Source organism: Scyliorhinus torazame, chromosome 17 (assembly GCF_047496885.1).
Source record: "Scyliorhinus torazame isolate Kashiwa2021f chromosome 17, sScyTor2.1, whole genome shotgun sequence".
Classification (NCBI taxonomy): domain Eukaryota; kingdom Metazoa; phylum Chordata; class Chondrichthyes; order Carcharhiniformes; family Scyliorhinidae; genus Scyliorhinus; species Scyliorhinus torazame.
The window spans coordinates 12,122,123-12,142,741 of record NC_092723.1 but is presented as its reverse complement, the minus strand read 5'-3'; the positions used below and the strand labels follow the sequence as shown (position 1 = coordinate 12,142,741).

The following is a 20,619-nucleotide window of genomic DNA, read 5'->3' as shown; positions in this document are numbered from 1 at the left end:
GGCAGATGTTCGCTTGGCCTGGGCTGCCCTCCGACCGCCCGGTCCCTCTGCTGCTCCTACCTCCACCTGCTGTACCGGGACGGCTGTGTTGTGCGCACCAGTGAGTGTACCAGACGCCTCATCACTAAAGTGCCCAACCGTGGTGAGTGTTTCTGCGATGGTGGAGGGTGTTGGTGACAGCAGTGGCGTTGTGTCGTGCTCTTCGTCCCACTCTGAGTCCATGGCACTTTGGGGTGGGGGTTCGTCTCCACCCATCCACTCTGAGTCACTGTCCGGTATTTCGTCTTCCCGGGTAGGGGTGTCCTGGGTAGTGGTGTCCCGGGTAGTGCTGTCCCGGGTAGTGCTGTCCCGGGTAGTGCTGTCCCGGGTAGTGGTGTCCCGGGTAGTGGTGTCCCGGGTAGGGGTGTCCTGGATAGTGGTGTCCTGGGTAGTGGTGTTCTGGATAGTGGTGTCCTGGATAGTGGTGTCCTGGGTAGTGGTGTCCTGGCTCGGATGTGACGGGGGCCTGTGGCTGCCCCCCTCATCGCTGGGTGGTCGCTCCCGCACGTGACGGGGGTGTCGTCTCCCTGTTGCTCCAGGTCTCTCCGTCTCCCGTGGTCTCCGAGGGGCATCCTGCGGGCGTCGCATGCTGGAGGGTTCGGGTCTCTCCGTCTCCCGTGGTCGCCGAGGGGCATCCTGCGGGCGTCGCATGCTGGAGGGTTCGGGTCTCTCCGTCTCCCGTGGTCTCCAAGGGGCATCCTGCGGGCGTCGCATGCTGGAGGGTGCGGGTCTCTCCGTCTCCCGTGGTCTCCGAGGGGCATCCTGCGGGCGGTCTGCATCTGCGGGGATGGGTGCCTGGACGTTTGGTCCTGCGATACACAATGAAGCATGCATGGTTAGACATCAGGCAGTGATCAGGTGATACGGGAGAGGGGGATATAGGGGAGGGGGGATATGGGGACGGGCTGTTGGTGGCTCACTTGCTCGTGGGGCCCCGACCTCTGCATCAGCAACCTCCCGGTCCTCAGGTCCGCCAGCCAGTTCCAGGGCCCTTTCCTCGTGTACGGTCAGTGGCCTCTCATCAGCGGGCCCTCCTCCAGTCCTCACATGTTCCCTATTGTTGTGTGCGCGCTTCTCCTGGGGGGGGGGGGGTGGTGGTGGCAGGGGTAAAAGGCAACAGTGTTAGGCAGGTATATGAATGCACGCCATCGGTTGCGCGTGCATTGCAGAGGTTAAGGTTAGGGCTGGATTCACTTGGGGATATGGGGGATATGGGGGAGGGGGGATATGGGGGAGGGGGGATATGGGGAGGGGGGGATATGGGGAATATGGGGGATATGGGGGAAGGGGGGAATATGGGGGATATGGGGGAGGGGGGATATGGGGGAGGGGGTATATGGGGGAGGGGGGAATATGGGGGATATGGGGGAGGGGGGATATGGGGGATATGGGGGAGGGGGGATATGGGGTATATGGGGGAGGGGGGATATGTGGGAGGGGGGATATGGGGGAGGGGGGGATATGGGGAATATGGGGGAGGGGGGATATGGGGGATATGGGGGAGGGGGGATATGGGGGATATGGGGGAGGGAGGGATATGGGGGAGGGGGGATATGGGGGAGGGGGGATATGGGGGAGGGGGGAATATGGGGGATATGGGGGAGGGGGGATATGGGGGATATGGGGGAGGGGGGGATATGGGGGAGGGGGGATATGGGGGATATGGGGAGGGGGGATATGGGGGAGGGGGGATATGGGGGAGGGGGGATATGGGGGATATGGGGGAGGGGGGATATGGGGGAGGGGGGATATGGGGAATATGGGGGAGGGGGATATGGGGGAGGGGGGATATGGGGGATATGGGGAGGGGGGATATGGGGGAGGGGGATATGGGGGATATGGGGGAGGGGGGATATGGGGGAGGGGGGATATGGGGGATATGGGGGAGGGGGGATATGGGGGAGGGGGGGATATGGGGGAGGGGGGGATTTGGGGGAGAGGGGATATGGGGGATATGGGGAGGCTCACCCTGCCTGCTCTGACGAGGTCATTCACCTTCTTGTGGCACTGGGTGCCTGTCCGTGGTGTTAGGGCCACAGCGGTGACGGCCTCTGCCACCTCCCTCCACAGACGCCGGCTGTGGCGTGGGGCAACTCTGCGGCCGTGCCCGGGATACAGGGCGTCCCTCCTCTGCTCCACCGCATCCAGGAGCGCCTCCACATCGCGTGACTCGAACCTCGGGGCTGAGCGACGGCCAGCCATCAAGTCGGGTGTTGCGGTCGGCTGTTCCGGTCGGGTGGGGGGGAGCTGCGCGGCCTTATGAGCCGTCACGCCGTGCAGCGCATATGACGCTGCACGGCGTGAACCACTGCGCAAGCGCGGATCCCGTTACATCGCTGCTAGCCCATTTCGGGCCGCAGACTATCGGCCCATTTTTATGACGTGACGCAAGTGGGATTTGCGCCGTTTTGTGCGCCGATCGGCGGAGTTTCCGCCGATAACGGAGAATTTCGCCCCCTGTTCGAGACGGCACTTAGCCGCAGGAACGGAGAATCCTGCTCGGGATCTATTTTAATTCTTTAAATGCTAGTCATTGCTCAACTATTGTCCAAACTTTTAATTACGGCAACATAATGCAAATGCTGGAGATCAGAAATAAAAACAGAAGTATGCTCACTTGGGGGGGGGGGGGTCGGGTGCAGTAATGCCCATGTCTGGGGGGGGCGGGGGGAGGTGGCATTATTCATCGGTGGGGGCTGTGGGGGACACTCAAGCTCACTTAGAGATCGGGGCACCTTTGCAAAATGCTGCCTGATCTCTGAATAGTAGGTCTTGCCGGCGAGTTCAGCTCCCCACTGACGGAAACATTTCTACAAGTGTGAGCGAGACCGGGCAGAAACTCCCCAAGGCCCACACAGTGATGAGGTGTACGTGAATCCCGGTCTGGATCTCACTCAAAGAGCCATCGCCCAAAATGACACTTGGGGCTGGATTCTTCGGCCACGCCCACTGCATGATCACCACGGGGACCATGTAAAGGTCTGTTGACCTCGGGAGGGAATTTCTGGTCGGAGGACGGGCACAGCCGAGGAATCCCACCCTTAGTCATTTTTTGCGAGAATTCCACCCAAGGTCTCAAGTTCAGCTTCATATTGCATTCCAAACTTTATTTCTGTTTCTCATTGCAGAGGTGCTGCCAGAACTATTGAGTTTGTCCAGCATTTTCTTTTTTTATATCCTATCTCTCAATATATTTGGCCAACTTCCACCTTATACCAACCTCATTTCCGTGGTTTAGATCGACAACCCTATTTTCAGACTTCTTTAAATCACTTTCATTGGGCGGGATTCTCCGACCCCACGCCGGGTCGGAGAATCGCCGGGGGCGGGTGTGAATCCCGCCCCCGCCGAGTCCCGAAGTCTCCGCCACCAGGGATTCGGCGGGGGCGGGAATCGCGCTGCGCCGGTCGGCGGGGGCGGGAATCACACCGCACCGGTCGGCGGGCCCACCCCCGCCGATTCTCTGGCCCGCGATGGGCCGAAGTCCCGCTGCTGGAATGCCTGTCCCGCCAGCGTGGATTAAACCACCTTTTGAACGGCGGGACAAGGCGGCGCGGGAAGGCTCCGGGGTCCTGGGGGGGACGCGGGGCGATCTGGCCCCGGGTGGCCTGGCCCTCGATCGGGGCCCACCAATCCACGGGCGGGCCTGTGCCGTGATGGCACTCTTTTTCTTCCGCCTTCGCCATGGCCTTCACTATGGCGGATGCGGAAGAGACCCCCTCCCCTGCGCATGCGCGGGGATGACATCAGCAGCCGCTGACCATCCCGCGCATGCGCCGATCCGCGTCGCCCGGCGAAGACCTTTCGGTCTGGGCCCATTTTAAAAGGAGTATATCCCAATGGATCAGTCCGCTCTTTCCTCAACACTGGTGCCAGCAACCCAAGCAGTGCAACATTGCCTCGATTATTTCAACCAAGCGTTTAGTTTTGAATCAGTTGTTCATTATATCCACCCATGTGAATCAAGTAACAATCCAGACATGATCACCTTTTCAAAGAACAAAGAACAAAGAAGAACAAAGAAAAATTACAGCACAGGAACAGGCCCTTCGACCCTCCAAGCCTTCGCCGACCCAGAAACTCTATCTAAAACTGCCGCCTATTTTCTAAGGATCTGTATCCCTCTGCTCCCCGCCCGTTCATATATCTGTCTAGATACATCTTAAATGATGCTATCGTGCCCATCTCTACCACCTCCGCCGGCAATGCGTTCCAGGCACCCACCACCCTCTGCGTAAAGAGCTTTCCACGCATATCTCCCTTAAACTATTCCCCTCTCACCTTGAACTCATGACCCCTAGTAATTGAGTCCCCCACTCTGGGAAAAAGCTTCTTGCTATCCACCCTGTCTATACCTCTCATGATTTTGTAGACCTCAATGAGGTCCCCCCCTCAGCCTCCGTCTTTCTAATGAAAATAATCCTAATCTACTCAACCTCTCTTCATAGCTAGCACCCTTCATACCAGGCAACATCCTGGTGAATCTCCTCTGCACCTTCTCCAAAGCGTCCACATCCTTTTGGTAATGTGGCGACCAGAACTGTATGCAGCATTCCAAATGTGGCCGAACCAAAGTCTTATACAACTGTAATACGACCTGCCAACTCTTGTATTCAGTACCCTTTCCGATGAAGGAAAGCATGCCGTATGCCTTCTTGACCACTCTATCGACCTGCGCAGCCACCTTCAGGGTACAATGGACCTGAACACCCACATATCTCTGTACATCAATTTTCCCCAGGGCTTTTTCATTTGCCGTATAGTTCGCTCTTGAATTGGATCTTCCAAAATGCAAATTCTTGCATTTGCCCAGATTGAACTCCATCTGCCATTTCTCCGCCCAACTCTCCAATCTACCTATATTCTGCTGTATTCTCTGACAGTCCCCTTCACTATCTGCTACTCCACCAATCTTAGTGTCATCTGCAAACTTGCTAATCAGACCACCTATACCTTCCTCCAGATCATTTATGTATATCACAAACAACAGTGGTTCCAGCACAGATCCCTGTGGAACACCACTGGTCACAGTTCTCCATTTTGTGAAACTCCCTTCCACTACTACTCTCTGTCTCCTGTTTCCCAGCCAGTTCTTTATCCATCTAGTTAGTACATCCTGGACCCCATGAGACTTCACTTTCTCCATCAGCCTACCATGGGGAACCTTACCAAATGCCTTACTGAAGTCCATGTATATGACATCTACAGCCCTTCCCTCATCAATCAGCTTTGTCACTTCCCCAAAGAATTCTATTAAGTTGGTAAGACATGACCTTCCATGCACAAAACCATGTTGCCTATCACTGATAAGGCCATTTTCTTCCAAATGGGAATAGATCCTATCCCTCAGTATTTCAGTTATCGTTTTTCATCAACTCTCTAACTCTTCAAACTCTCAGCAGAAAAATGCCCTTGTTTTACCAACATTATTGGCTCCTATGTGGACGATGGCAGCCAATCCTCCCCTCCCCCTCCAAGATCTTCTCCAGCCACTGGGGAAATGTCTTTGACCCTGGCACTGGGCAGGCAAGAAACCATCAGTCACAAATGCGGAGAATATTATTTATTACTCTGTCTATAATGCCACCCAATACTTCCACATTCCTTTTCTTTGCCCCTTCTTGGGATGGCATCTTGGCACCATGGCCATTTTGCTCACCCAGAATTTAGTGCTTGTCCTCATCCATATGTTGAATGAGTATCTGCTACTTCTTGATGGACCGCACAGTAGCACAGTGGTTAGCACTGTTGCTTCACAGCGCCAGAGACCTGGGTTCAATTCCCGGCTTGGGTCACTGAACGGTGTGTGCACATTCTCCCCGTGTCTGCACGGGTTTCATCTGGGTGCTCCTGAAAGACGTGCTTGTTTGGTGAATTGGACACTCTGAATTCTCCCTCAATGTACCCAGTGCAGGAGTGTGGCTTCTCGGGGCTTTTCACAGTAAATTTATTGCCGTGTTAATGTAAGCCTACTTGTGACAATAATAAAGAATATTATACCTGCGTCAGCATCTTCCAGTCCATGACCGTCAGCCAATTCTAAAGGCAAGAGTTCGCACTCCCCTGTAGCATGTGGCCTGATGTCCCCTGACGTGTCTATCCGGCCCTGAACTGTCTCAAATGTAAAGGGGTTGAAGGGGTTGGGAGGTGGGTAGGGACGGGATGCGGGTTGAAGGCGCCTGGCAGACCTGCCTTCCTTGGGACTATTGAGGACTTTAAGTAGCCAATCGGTGGCCTTTTAAGGGCTTCATGCTGCCTGCAATGATATCTTCCTTGGCAGAGAGAGGTCCGTGCTAAGCAAGAGGGTCCACTGAGCAGATCCAAACTCAATACACTCGTCCCCAGGGAAAACCAGCCTTTTTCCTCTGTCTTTAACGGAGACTCTTTCACATTCAAGCCAATTCACATTCAAGAGCTGAGCAATGAAACAATGACTCTCCACCACTGAGAGAAATAGTTACCCCTGATATTCACAGCCTCAGTATCATTGCTGCTAGCTTGACCTGGAGTCCTATCATGTCCTGAAATAACAGTAGTCAGGGTAGTTCAGGCTGTTAGGAGGTTGGATGCATTGGTGAGATTCCAATATGACAGGACCTGATTGAGACACAGAAGTGCTGCGTGGTATAATATACCACTAGTGGTATATTATATGTATTACGGCACTGCCCGTATATTAGAGGTACGTTGGTAAATCCCTGCCTGCTGGCTCCGCCCATCAGGCGGAGTATAAAAGTGTGTGCTGTCCTACGCTGCAGCCATTCTGGTTCCAGCAACAGGAGGCACAACATCTCGTTCAATAAAGCCTCGATTGTTCCACCATTCTCGTCTCGTGGTAATTGACGGTGCATCATGCTGAACATTGGATTGTCGTTTATTTTTGGAGATACAGTCAACGTCTGAATGTTTGTTTCTTTCCCACAGAATCCGTATCTGTTCCTCTCCTTAGCTTTTTACCACAGCCAAATGTCTCATGTTCTGGGGGCTCAGTGACCGTCTCCTGTGAGTCTGTCCGGGGATCCCTCCCCATTCAGTACACATGGAATGAAAAGACCCCGTCTGGAGATTCAAAGATCTCCGACACCAAGGAACTGGATCTCCGTTGTCAATCCCTCAAACAGCAACAGCATCAATATTACTGCACAGCCTCAAATAATCAGGGGGAACAATCCAGTGAAATGGTGAATGTTTCGGTGATCAACACTTCAGAGCAGAACTGCAGTTATGTGACACTAAATGGAAGCAGTGGTAAGTGTTCCTGTCAACGAACCATAACCGATGTTTCCAATGAATGTTTATTCAAACTGGTCACAACCTAAGTTGCTACAGTCACTCTGAGAAATGTAACCGGTCAAATTCTGTCTATTTTGAAAAAATGAATGAAAATCGCTTATTGTCACAAGTAGGCTTCAAATGAAGTTACTGTGAAAAGCCCCTAGTCGCCACATTCCGGCGCCTGTTCAGGGAGGCTGGTACGGGAATTGAACCGTGCTGCTGGCTTGCCTTGGTCTGCTTTCAAAGCCAGCAAGTTAGCCCTGTGCTAAACCAGCCCCTAAAGTCATGGACAATTTGAATATTATTTTAACCGCGAGGTTCTTTAAACAGAGAAACTCGTTAAAATATTAACCGCTTGTCCACACAGCGGCAGCAGTGAACCCTCATTCAATATTTAACTGTGTGTTCATTGCAGAGCTGACCTCTAGGACGTAACAGCGTTAGCCATGCCCCCAAGGGATAGATTGTCCAGCAGTTGTAGTGCCCAGCTCCCTGGCTCAAGGTTTTCTTTATGTTTCACAATGGCAGAGAAGGTGATATCTAAATTGCAAACCTGTGTCCTTTAAAAGCTTCAATAATAACTCGGTATCACCAATGCCCAGATATAGGAACAAAATATAAATAATAAGTACAAACAAGGCTCTTTCCTCGCTACCAGAGAGTGGGACACAGAAATTAATTCTTCCAAATCCATTATCCCAACCATGTCCCGAGTGTCATGATATGCACTCATGCACATAATGAGATACAGACAGGCAGTGACAGACACCCAATACAGCCAATCAACACACAGGACAGAACACAACCAATCACCAGGCAGAACACTAGAAGGTGGTCTCCCACTATAAAACACACGAGGCATCAGCACTCTGCCTCTTTCCACTGGTGACGACTGTAGTGACAGTCAGGGTGTATATATCAGTTAGCACCTTCTACACGTGGATCAGAGCTAGTCTGGTCTAGTTAGTTAAGCACGCTTAGATTAGTAGACTGTCAACCCACAGCGAACTGTGTGCACTGCTCAACAAGTTCAAAAAAGCGTATTGAACCAACATCACCATTTGGAGTCTACTTTCCAGTACAACTGCATCCAGTTGCAGTCCGTGTTATCCCAGGGTGAATAATATGACATGGTACCAGTAGTCTCCCTTCTCTAAGTGGTTTACCTCGAGTGATTCCGTCTCGACCAGCAAGTGCCTTCCAGCGGAGAAGATCCAGGTCCCTCCACAGCTACGGATCTCCGGCTGGGGCTGTTTAGCACAGGGCTAAATCGCTGGCTTTGAAAGCGGCCCAAGGAAGGCCAGCAGCACGGTTCAATTCCTGTAACAGCCTCCCCGAACAGGCGCCGGAATGTGGCAACGAGGGGCTTTTCACAGTAACTTCATTTGAAGCCTACTTGTGACAATAAGCGATTTGCATTTTTAATTTCATCTCCGCGCCAACTGGTGGGTCTTCAAGCAGAGGTAGTTCTCTCTCCGTTAAACATCTGAATCTGAATACTATCTTTATGTCTCAATAGGAGCTGAATATACTTGTGTCGTTTTAACAACAATATCACCAAAATCATCAAATGCATCTTCAGGAAGGTACAGTTATGTCATTGCTGATGTTTTCATTGGCATTGCTTTCAAATGGACATAAATATTGATCAGTTTTGACATGAAGCTTTACAATAATTGGGCAGAATGGACTGTGATTACATAATGCTACTGGGTGCGACTTTCCTACTGTGTTGCGCCTGGCGCCAATCCCGTTACATTGGATGGGTAGCGGGAGAGGCCAAAAACAGGGTTTGTGCCGAACCGATCGCGATGCACCCGAACCTCAATGCCCGACACAATGTGGATCACACCCTCGCTGCCCATGATCCGGATCAGCATATCTTTTTTTTTTAATAAACATTTTATTGAGGTATTGTTTGGTTTTACAACGACAAAATAAACAATACACATAAGTCTATAAACAAAGTGCAAAAAAAAAAGGCCTGCTACCTCCCTAGCAGGTCCCATCTTCATTAACCCCCTACTCTAAACTAAACCCTCCCCCCCTTCTGCTGACAATTAATTTTCTGCAAAGAAGTCGACTAACGGTTGCCACCTCTGGGCGAACCCTAACAGTGACCCTCAAGGTGAACTTGATTTTCTCCAGACAGAGAAAGCTAGCCATGTCCGGTAGCCAGGTCTCCGACTCCTGGGGCTTTGAGTCCCTCCAAGCTAATAGTATCCGTCTCTGGGCTACCAGGGAAGCAAAGGCCAGAACATCTGCCTCTTTCTCCTCCTGGATTCCCAGGCCTTCCGACATCCCGAAATTCGCCACCTCTGGACTCGGTGCCTTGTTTTTAACACCGCGGACATGACGTCAGCAAACACCTGCCAGAATCCCCTGAGCTTTGGGCATGTCCAAAACATGTGGACATGGTTTGCTGCCCCCCCCCCCCCCCCCCCCCCCCCCCGCCGCACACCTTGCACACCTGTCTTCTACACCAAAGAACCTGCTCATCCGAGCCAACTTTCATGTGAGCCCAGTGAATGACCTTGTACTGTATCAGCCTGAGCCTGGCACATGCTGTGGACGCGTTGACTCTACTCAACGCATCTGCCCAGAGACCATCCTCTATCTCTCCTCCTAACTCTTCTTCCCATTTGTGCTTCAACTCCTCAGTCTGCATGTCCTCTGACCTCATGAGCACCTTATAGATGTCGAAGACCTTCCCTTCTCCCACCCTAACTCTGGAAACTACCCTATACTGAATCCCCTTTGGTGGTAGGAGCGGGAAGGTTGAGACCTGTCTACGCAGGAAGTCCTGCAGCTGTAGGCACCTAAATTTGTTTCCCCCTCGCCAATCCAAAATTCTCCTCCAGCTCCCTCAAGCTAGGAAAGCTCCCCTCTATATACATATCCCCCATCCTCTCAATTCCTGCCCTCTGCCATCTCCGTCCATCCTTCCCAGGGCAAATCGGTGGTTATTGCAGATTGGGGACCAGACCGATGCTCCCTCCGCTCCCACATGCTTCCTCCATTGCCTCCAGACTCTCAGGGCTGCCACCACCACGGGGCTGGTGGAGTACCGTGCCGGTGGGAACGGCAGAAGCGCCGTTATCAGCGCCCCCAAACTGGTGCCCTTCCACGAAGCCGCCTCCATACGCTCCATGCCGACCCTTCCCCCACCACACACTTCCTGATCATGGCTATATTCGCCGCTCCGCTCAAGCATCCCCTTTTTTACTCGCGGGGGCTTGGCCGCCCATACAACGCCCGCGATAACTTTGTTGACCCGTTTAAAGAAGGAGCACAGAATAAAGATGGGAAGATACTGGAACACAAACAGGAACCTCGGAAGGACTGTCATCTTCACCATCTGGACCCTCCCAGCTAGTGACAACGGGAGCGCATCCCACCTCCAAAATCATCCTTCATTTGGTCACCAGACGGGCCAGATTAAGTTTGTGTAACCGTTCCCATTCCCGCGCCACTGGATGCCTAGATACCTAAAACATCCCCCTACTACTCTAAACGGCAGCTCCCCCAGTCGCCTCTCCTGTCCTCTTACCTGGATCGCGAACATCTCGCTTTTCCCCATATTTAGTTTGTACCCCGAAAACCAGCCAAATTCCCCCAGAATCCTCATGATTTCTTCCATCGCCCCCACTGGGTCCGACACATACAGGAGCAGGTCGCCTGCGTAAAGTGAGACTCTGTGTTCCACTCCCCCCGGACCAACCCGGGGTAGCACGGTAGCATAGTGGTTAGCACAATTGCTTCACAGCTCCAGAGTCCCAGGTTCGAATCCCGGCTTGGGTCACTGTGCGGAGTCTGCACGTCCTCCCCGTGTATGCGTGGGTTTCCTCCGGGTGTTCCGGTTTCCTCCCACAGTCCAAAGATGTGCCGGTTAGGTGGATTGGCCATGCTAAATTGCCCTTAGTGTCCAAAATTGCCCTTAGTGTTGGGTGGGGTTGCTGGGTTATGGGGATAGGGTGGAGGTGTTGACCTTGGGTGGGGTGCTCCTTCCAGGAGCCGGTGCGAACCCGCTGGGCCGAATGGCCTCCTTCTGTACTGTAAATTCTATGATATCTATGAGCCCCTTCCAGCCCCTTGAGGCTGTCAGCGCAATTGCCAGCGGCACTATAGCTAGCTGTGAACAACAGTGGGGAGAGGGGGCATCCCTGCCTCGTCCGCCGGTGTAGCCTAAAATAATCCGATGTCATCCTATTCGTCCGTACGCTCGCCATTGGAGCCTGATACAACAACCTGACCCAGTCAATAAAGCCCCGCCCAAATCCGAACTGTCCCAGCATCTCCCACAAATATTCTCATTCTACTCGATCAAAAGCCTTCTCTGCGTCCATTGCAACCACTACCTCCACCTCCCTACCTTCTGGGGGTACCATGATCGCATTTAGAACATAGAACATAGAACAATACAGCGCAGTACAGGCCCTTCGGCCCACAATGTTGCACCGAAACAAAAGCCATCTAACCCACACTATGCCATTATCATCCATATGTTTATCCAATAAACTTTTAAATGCCCTCAATGTTGGCGAGTTCACTACTGTAGCAGGTAGGGCATTCCACGGCCTCACTACTCTTTGCGTAAAGAACCTACCTCTGACCTCTGTCCTATATCTATTACCCCTCAGTTTAAAGTTATGTCCCCTCGTGCCAGCCATATCCATCCGCGGGAGAAGGCTCTCACTGTCCACCCTATCCAACCCCCTGATCATTTTGTATGCCTCTATTAAGTCTCCTCTTAACCTTCTTCTCTCCAACGAAAACAACCTCAAGTCCGTCAGCCTTTCCTCATAAGATTTTCCCTCCATACCAGGCAACATCCTGGTAAATCTCCTCTGCACCCGCTCCAAAGCCTCCACGTCCTTCCTATAATGCGGTGACCAGAACTGTACGCAATACTCCAAATGCGGCCGGACCAGAGTTCTGTACAGCTGCAACATGACCTCCCGACTCCGGAACTCAATCCCTCTACCAATAAAGGCCAACACTCCATAGGCCTTCTTCACAACCCTATCAACCTGGGTGGCAACTTTCAGGGATCTATGTACATGGACACCTAGATCCCTCTGCTCAGCCACACTTTCAAGAACTTTACCATTAGCCAAATATTCCGCATTCCTGTTATTCCTTCCAAAGTGAATCACCTCACACTTCTCTACATTAAACTCCATTTGCCACCTCTCGGCCCAGCTCTGCAGCTTATCTATATCCCTCTGTAACCTGCTACATCCTTCCACACTATCGACAACACCACCGACTTTAGTATCGTCTGCAAATTTACTCACCCACCCTTCTGCGCCTTCCTCTAGGTCATTGATAAAAATGACAAACAGCAACGGCCCCAGAACAGATCCTTGTGGTACTCCACTTGTGACTGTACTCCATTCTGAACATTTCCCATCAACCACCACCCTCTGTCTTCTTTCAGCTAGCCAATTTCTGATCCACATCTCTAAATCACCCTCAATCCCCAGCCTCCGTATTTTTTGCAATAGCCTACCGTGGGGAACCTTATCAAACGCAACCTTCCTACATTGGACACCAACTGCCTTCCCTTAACAAACCCCTACTGGTCCTCCTCAATCACGTCCGGAATACAATCTTCAATCCTAGACGACAGAATTTTGGCCAGCAGTTTGGCGTCCACATTCAATAGGGATATCGGCCTGTAGGACCCACACAGCTCCGGATCCTTATCCCGCTTCAGAATCAGCGAGATCATGGCCTGTGACATCGTCGGGGAAAGCACCCCTCTTTCCCTTGCCTCATTGAATGTCCTCATCAACAATGGCACCAATATCCCAGAGAACATTTTGTAGAACTCCGCTCTTCGATCCCGATCGTGACCGCCAGCCCTTCTACCAGCTCCCCATCTACCTTCGGGAAATTCAGCCCCCCTAGGGAGTGCCTCATCCCGTCTGGCCCTGGTGGGGGTTCCGACCCATACAGCCTACTGTAAAACTCCTTAAACGCCTTATTCACCCCACCAGGTTCCCGTCTCCATCCTTTACTTTCCCTATCTCCCTGGCTGCCTCCCTCTTTCTAAGCTGCTGTGCAAGCATTCTGCTGGCCTTCTCTCCGTGCTCATAGATCACCCCTCTCGCCTTTCTCAGCTGCTCTACTGCCTTCCCTGTGGTTAACAAGCCAAACTCCACCTGTAGCCTCCGCCATTCCCTTAGAAGCCCTGTCTCTGGGGTCTCCGCATACCTCCTGTCGACCTGTAGTATCTCCTTTACCAGTCGGTCCATCTCTGTCCTGTCTACCTTCTCGCTGTGGGCCCGTATCGAGATCAGCTCCCCTCTAACCACCGCCTTCAATGCCTCCAGACCACCGCTGCTGAAATTTCCCCCGTGTCATTGACCTCCAGGTAATTCTGAATACATTTCCTCAACCGCCCGCACACCTCCTCGTCCGCTAAAAGTCCCACGTCTAACCTCCAGTGCGGGCGCTGGTTACTGTCTTTACTAACCTGTAGGTCAACCCAGTGCGGAGCATGGTCTGAGATTGTGATCGCCGAGTACCCCGTGTCCAACACCCCCGTCAGTAGAGCCCTGCTCAAAATGAAGAAATCGATCCGGGAGTACACTTCATGCACGTGTGAGTAGAAGGAGAACTCCTTTACTCTTGGCTGCCCAAATCTCCGTGGGTCCACCCCCCCATCTGCTCCATGAACCCTTTTAGTTCCTTTGCCATTGCTGGCACCCTGCCGGTGTTTGAGCTTGACCGGTCCAAGCCAGGGTCAATAACTGTGTTGAAGTCCCCTCCCAGACCAGCTTATGCGAATCCAGGTCCGGTAACTTCCCCAACATCCTCTTTATAAACTCCACATCGTCCCAGTTTGGCGCATACACATTTACTAATACCACCTGCACCCCCTCCAATTTCCCACTGACCATAATGTACTGGCCTCCCACATCCGAGATTATTCTACCCGCCTCAAACACCACCCGCTTATTGATCAGGATTGCGACCCCTCTGGTCTTTGAGTCCAGTCCCGAGTGGAAAACCTGTCCGACCCAACCTTTCCTTAACCCAATCTGATCAGCTACTCTAAGGTGCATCTCCTGCACCATTACCACGTTCGTCTTCAGTCCCCTCAGATGCACGAACACGCGTGCCCTCTTGACCGGCCCATTGAGCCGTCTTACATTCCAGGTGATCAGTCTAGTTGGGGAGCTCATCGCGCCCCCCCCCCTTCACTGATCAGCCATCCCCTCTCTTGGCCAGTCACCATCCCGCGCCCCGCGCCTCCACCAGCCCACCCCCAAGCAGCCTCCGCCCCCGACTTCCTCTCTGCCCCTCAGCAACAGTCCCTCTCTCCTCTGCAGAACATTTTCCCCCTCCCCCTCTAGTAACAGCACTTAATAAATCAACCCCTTTGATAAGCCTAATATCTGTTTACCCCCCACTACGCTTCTGTAAGCTAGCCCGCCCAGCTAGCTTGGTGGCCCTCGCCCCTGGCGCCAGACATTCTCCCACCTATTGTTCCCTCTCCACCCTCCCCCCGTTCATACATACATATTCAAATGAAAAGCAATCCCAACACAATTGTCCAACAGAGAAAACAAAAACCCAGCTAAACAAAGAAAAGATCAAGCAAAAGATCCAGCATCTAAACAAACACACCTCCATCCCCCAACAGCGCAAATATAAACTTTAACTCACTCAGCTCTGCAACTAGCCCAAGATCAATACAGCAGGCATTACAAATGACGTCCGCAAAACGAAATCCAAGGAACTTTATTTTAAAACAAAAACATAACCGTTGCAGCAGAGCTCAAAGTTCTCAGTCCGACACACCAGCCCTTTCCTTTTCGCGAAATTCAGCGCTTCCTCAGGTAATTCGAAATAGAAATGTTGCTCCTCATATGTGACCAGAGGACGGCCGGATACAACAGCCCGAACTTCACCTTTTTCTTGAAAAGAATCAACCTGATTTGATTAAACCCCGCTCTTCACCTGGCCACCTCCGCATTCAGGGGCGCGATTCTCCGACCCCCCCACCGGGTCGGAGAATCGCCATGGGGCCGGCGTGAGTCCCGCCCCCGCCGTGTCCCAAATTCTCCGCCACCGGAGATTCGGCGGGGGCGGGAATTGCGCCGCGCCGGTCGGCGGAAATCGCGCCGGTCGGCGGGCCCACCCCCGGCGATTCTCCGGTCCGCGATGGGCCGAAGTCCCGCCGCTGTCAACCCACGCCAGCCGGCGTGGATTGAACCACCTTTCAAACGGCGGGACAAGGCCGCGCGGGCGGGCTCCTGGGTCCTGGGGGGGGGGGGGCGCGGGGCGATCTGGCCCCGGGGGGTGCCCCCACGGTGGCCTGGCCCGTGATCAGGGCCCACCGATCCGCGGGCGGGCCTGTGCCGTGGGGGCACTCTTTTCCTTCTGCCTTCGCCATGGTCTTCACTATGGCGGAGGCGGAAGAGACCCCCTCCACTACGCATGCGCGAGGATGCCGTGAGCGGCCGCTGATGCTCCCGCGCATGCGCCGCCCGGCAAAGTCATTTCCGCGCCAGCTGGCGGGGCACCAAAGGCCTTTCCCGCCAGCCGGCGGGGCGGAAATCAAGGTGAGGGCTCGGCCCCTCAAGATGTGGAGAACTCCGCACCTTTGGGGCGGCGCGATGCCGGACTGATTCGTGCTGTTTTTGGCGCCGGTCGGTGGACATTGCGCCGATTACAGAGAATCCCGCCCCAGGTCCTGATAGATCCGTAGGATACTGTTGTCCCATTTGCAGCTATGTGGCTGCTTGGCCGACTGTGGAATATGCTCCTTATCCAAATACCTGTGGAATTTCACCACCATTGCCCTCGGGAGGTCTCCCATTCGCGGCTTCCTCGCAAGCGCTCTGTGACCCCGGTCCACCTCCAAGGGTCGGGGGGATGCCCCATCCCCCAACAGCTTCTCGAACATGACCGCTGTGTATGCCCCAGCGTCCGCTCCTTCGGACCCCTCCGGGAGCCCAACGATTCTCAGGCTCTGCCAGCGGGACCTGTTCTCTAGGTCCTCCACCTTCTCCAGGAGCCTTTTCTGCTGGTCTCTTAGCATCCCCACCTCCAACTCCACCGCTGTTTGATGTTCTTCCTGGTCAGCCAGCGCCTTCTCTACTTTCTGGATCGCCCGATCTTGGGCATCCAATCTAAGTTCCAGCCGCGAAATTGCCTCTTTAATCGGGTCCAAGCAGTCCTGCTTCTGCCTGGCTAAGCCCTCCTGGATAACTTGCATCAGCTGCTCCGTTGACCGCTGGGTCGACAAGCCAGATGTCCGGTCCTCCGCCATGCTTTCTTCCACTGCAGCTTCAGCCCAAGCCTTCCCTGTCTTTCTGTTTCTGCCTTTCCGAGCACTTCTAGTCATTCTCTTCATGCACCGATGTGGGAATTCAGTACACAATTGCCTCTGTCATCAATTTTTCAAAGCAAGTCCGATAAAAAATCGGGGGGAAAGGTCCAAAAGTCACCAAATGTGTGACTTACTCCTTCATAGCCGCCACCGGAAGTGGCTGGATCAGCATATCTAAATGAGTAATTATCCTCAGTCCAATATCCTCAGCCTGTTCGAAGGCGGAGTCTACCGACTCCCAGAATTTATCGGCCTCGCCAGCGAAGCCTCACACTGGCGTGAATTAGTCCTGGTCTCCAAAAATGGAAACCAGACATGATGGTGACACCGGGCAGTGGGCTCGAAGGTCATTGGAGCCCCCGGGTGGTCAGGGACAGAGCAAGGTACTGCCCTGGCATCCAGGCAGTGCACACCTGGCACCCAGAGAGTGCCAATCTGGCACTGAAGGGGTGCCAAGATGACACTACCAAGGTGCAAAGGACAGTGCCCAGGTGCCAAGCAGGCATATTTTGCTTGGTCGCTTCGGGGGCTCCAGTGATCGGAAAACCATTTTAAAATGGCGTTCTGATCTCTCGCTACACTGAGGAGTTCCGGTGAGCTCCTTCGTGCACAAAACGTGGCTGTGTGTGGCCTCGGTCACGCGTTCCCCGCTGAGACCCCTTATGTAAGGCGAGTGCTATTTGATAGCGTTGTGTTTCTCGGCGCTGTGAGTGTCGGGAAACACACAGCTAAACACGTTCGCTATGGGAATTTGTTCCCATTTAGTTAAATCCCGAGGGCACGATTCTCCCGCAAGGGAACAAAGTCCCCGAGCGAGCGCGTTTAGCCGCGTGTTTCCCGGCACTCGTAGTGTGCGGCCACGTTTTGTCTAGTGGGGAGCTCAGCTGGCGAGCGCAAGAAGACCAATCGGGTTGTCATTTTTAAAGGCCGAACGATTTCGATGAATCTCACAATAAGTTTTGAGCATCACGGATTGCGCAAGGTGCCTCTCGTCTGATTCAACAGCCTCGCCATGTAACCAAGTTGGGTGCGCCGGTACATCGCATTGTCATTCGTTATTGTTTGGGAGAATTTCATCCATTGTGTTTAGTAACAAAGTTGCTGTGAAAACTCAGGCGAGGAAGTCAACATTTCTTGTTTGCCGCCCCTCAAATGTTGCAGTTTTCATTATTCATGTGAATCACTTCATCATGAACCCGATCTCATAGAGATGTAGTTGTCGCACCCCAGTAATGGCAGATTTCCTGGGTGTTCTGGAGTATCTCAGACAGGAACATTTCAATCACTGTCATCTTCTCCTACTCAGTTCCCCAGTTTTACACATTGTCCCCACACTGAGAGGGTTAAAGGTCGTCTGCTTCCTTTTCGTTAAGAATTTCCTGTGAGGAGATGCACCAGGGAATTGTGGGATGATAAAAACAGGAAGTTCTGGAAAAACTAAGGTCCCTCAGCATCTGTCGAGAGAGGAACAGAGTTAACATTGAGTTGAATATGACTGTACTTCAAAACAGTGTTGGATGGTGTTATTCTGCGTTCCTTAGTCACTGAACAGATACGGCACCATTGCTATACTGCACCACACAGTGCATCCGCCCCAATGACCAGACAATTCATAAAATATCTCTTATAAGATTTTACTTAGCATGACAGATATGCTGTGGAAATCTAATTAAATTTGCTCCATTTGATCTTTATCCGATAATCATGAAGTTGATCAGTAAAACGTTAGTTTATTTTTCCAGCAGTCGTGCCTTGTCTCTGCTGCTTTACGTTGCTACAATACACCAAGGCCACAGCAGAAACAAATGATTTACGTTTCAAACGTGAAGTAGTCGCATTTCCTGCAAATAATGTTGTACCTCTTCCATTTTCCTCAGTTACATTATCTGGGAAGTGATCCGCTGGGGGCTCTTTACTCTGCTGGTGATTTGTGCTGTTTCAGTCACATGGTGTACGGGGAAATCTAAGGTGAGCTTTACGGACTTTACAAGAACCATTCTGAGCGCTTTGTAAACCCTCCAGCAATTATTCCAAATACATTGATCACAGATATTGGGAAGAAAATCTTGCGTTGATGTAAACTGTGGTATATTTAAAAGGATAGGCTTGCAGACCACAAAGGTGCAAACAAACAAGAGCTTTATTGGAAAGGTGTTGTCACACAGGCTGCTAGAATAGACTGACGTTTAGCCCGCCCAAACAGTTGATAATGTCATCCATACGTCACGCGGTCGACCTAGGAACAAACATGAATGCACAAAACCTACAACAGAGGTTTCTGCAATGAAACACAATGTAACATTAACAAAAACTTACAAGGTGAATAATTAACAAATGCAACAGCCAATAAGTTAGATGTTTTGGAGGACCCGGATTTCTGTGTGGTTGTCGGCGAGCCTCAAGCATCTGTGTTTTCATGTTGGCTCTGGTGTCGTTTCGACGTCGTCCGTAAGTGTCTCAATCAGAGTTCATAGAATTTATAATGCAGAAGGAGGCCATTTGGCCCATCGAGTCTGCACTGGCTCTTGGAAAGAGCACCCTACCCAAGCCCACACCTCCACCCGAAAATCTTGCGTTGATGTAAATGCCCACAGGATTAAACAATGGCGGAACTTTACCTTTTATCTCAAAGTGTGGCAGGGCATTGTGGAGAGGGAGGGTGACCAGCCAGTGGCCGTGGTACACAGTGGTACCAACAACAAAGGGGTGAGGATCTGCATATAGCTGAATATCGGAAGTTAGGGGATAAATTAAAATGCTCGTTCTCAAATGTAGTGATTTCAGGATTACTCCCAGTGCCATGCGCTAGTGCGAGCAGGAATAAGAGGATAGATAAGATTAATGCGTCGCTGGAGAAATGGTGTACCCGGGAGGAATTTAGATTCTTGTGGCATTGGGACCGACTCTGAGGAAATTGGGGCAGGTTTCACCCGGATAGAGCTGAGATCAATATCCTCAGGGGGGCTTTAGTTATTTCTGTTGTGGAGGTTTTAAACTGGTGTGGTGGGGGAATGGGAACCCAAGAATAGGTTTAGATGGGTCAGATTCAGATTAAGGACACAGGAAGTAGGACATTAGTCAGTGATGCAGTCAGCGACTCGGAAATCCAAAAGAAACAAAGGTTAAAAAGCAAATCCAGCAAAGGAAACTGCTGGGGTCGAACTGTTTATACTTCAATGCAAGGAGTATTACAAACAAGGCAGGTGAACTAAGGGCACTGATAGACACATGGTAGCAGGATGTCGCTGCGAAAACAGAAACCTGGCTAAAGGAGGGGCAGAATTGGCAGCTCAATATCCCTGGATATGGAGTTTTCAGGCAGGATAAAAAGGATGACAAAAATGGTGGGGGCAACATTATAGTTTAAAGAATCAGTTACAGTTGTGAGAACAGATGATGTAATAAACTAGTTAACAATTAAGACTTTATGGGTTGAATATAGGAATAAAAAAGGGGCAGCCACACTTCCAGGAGTATACTACAGACCTCGAAACAGTGAGAGGGAGATAGAAAAAGGTATATGTAGACAAATTTCTGCCTGTAGGAATAAGAGGGCAATAATAGTCGGAGGCTTTAATTGTTCCAATATCAATTGGGTTTCAAACAATATAAGGGGTATTGAGGGTGAAAAATTCATCTACTATGTCCTGGATTATTTTATTAAACGATACGTGAGAAGCCCAACGAGAGGAGACAGAATTCTGGATTTGGCCTTGGCAAATGAAGATGGACAAGTGGGAGAAGTGACAGTGGCCGACCATATCGGGGATCGTGACCACAATTCAGTTAGATTCATGGAAAAGGACGGAGATAAATCAGAAGTAAAAATTTTAAACTGGGGGAAGGTAAATTTTACAAAACTGAGAACTGATTTGGCCGAAGTGTACTGGACAAGACTGCTAAAGGATATGTTAGTGGTAAACCAGTGGGAAGCATTAATTAGTGAGATCCTTAGGGTA

At 51.8% G+C, this 20,619-nt stretch overlaps 1 protein-coding gene across 1 annotated transcript in view; it reads left to right on the top strand.

The window, feature by feature from the left end:
- The window catches only part of LOC140394559 (Fc receptor-like protein 5), a 136,352-nt gene that overhangs the window by 15,258 nt on the left and 100,475 nt on the right, over positions 1-20,619 (top strand). The window contains exons 3-5 of the mRNA XM_072481918.1: positions 6,964-7,287; positions 8,834-8,900; positions 18,538-18,628. Of these exons, the coding sequence (XP_072338019.1) occupies positions 6,964-7,287; positions 8,834-8,900; positions 18,538-18,628 (482 nt within the window). The remainder of the gene's footprint in view (positions 1-6,963; positions 7,288-8,833; positions 8,901-18,537; positions 18,629-20,619) is intronic.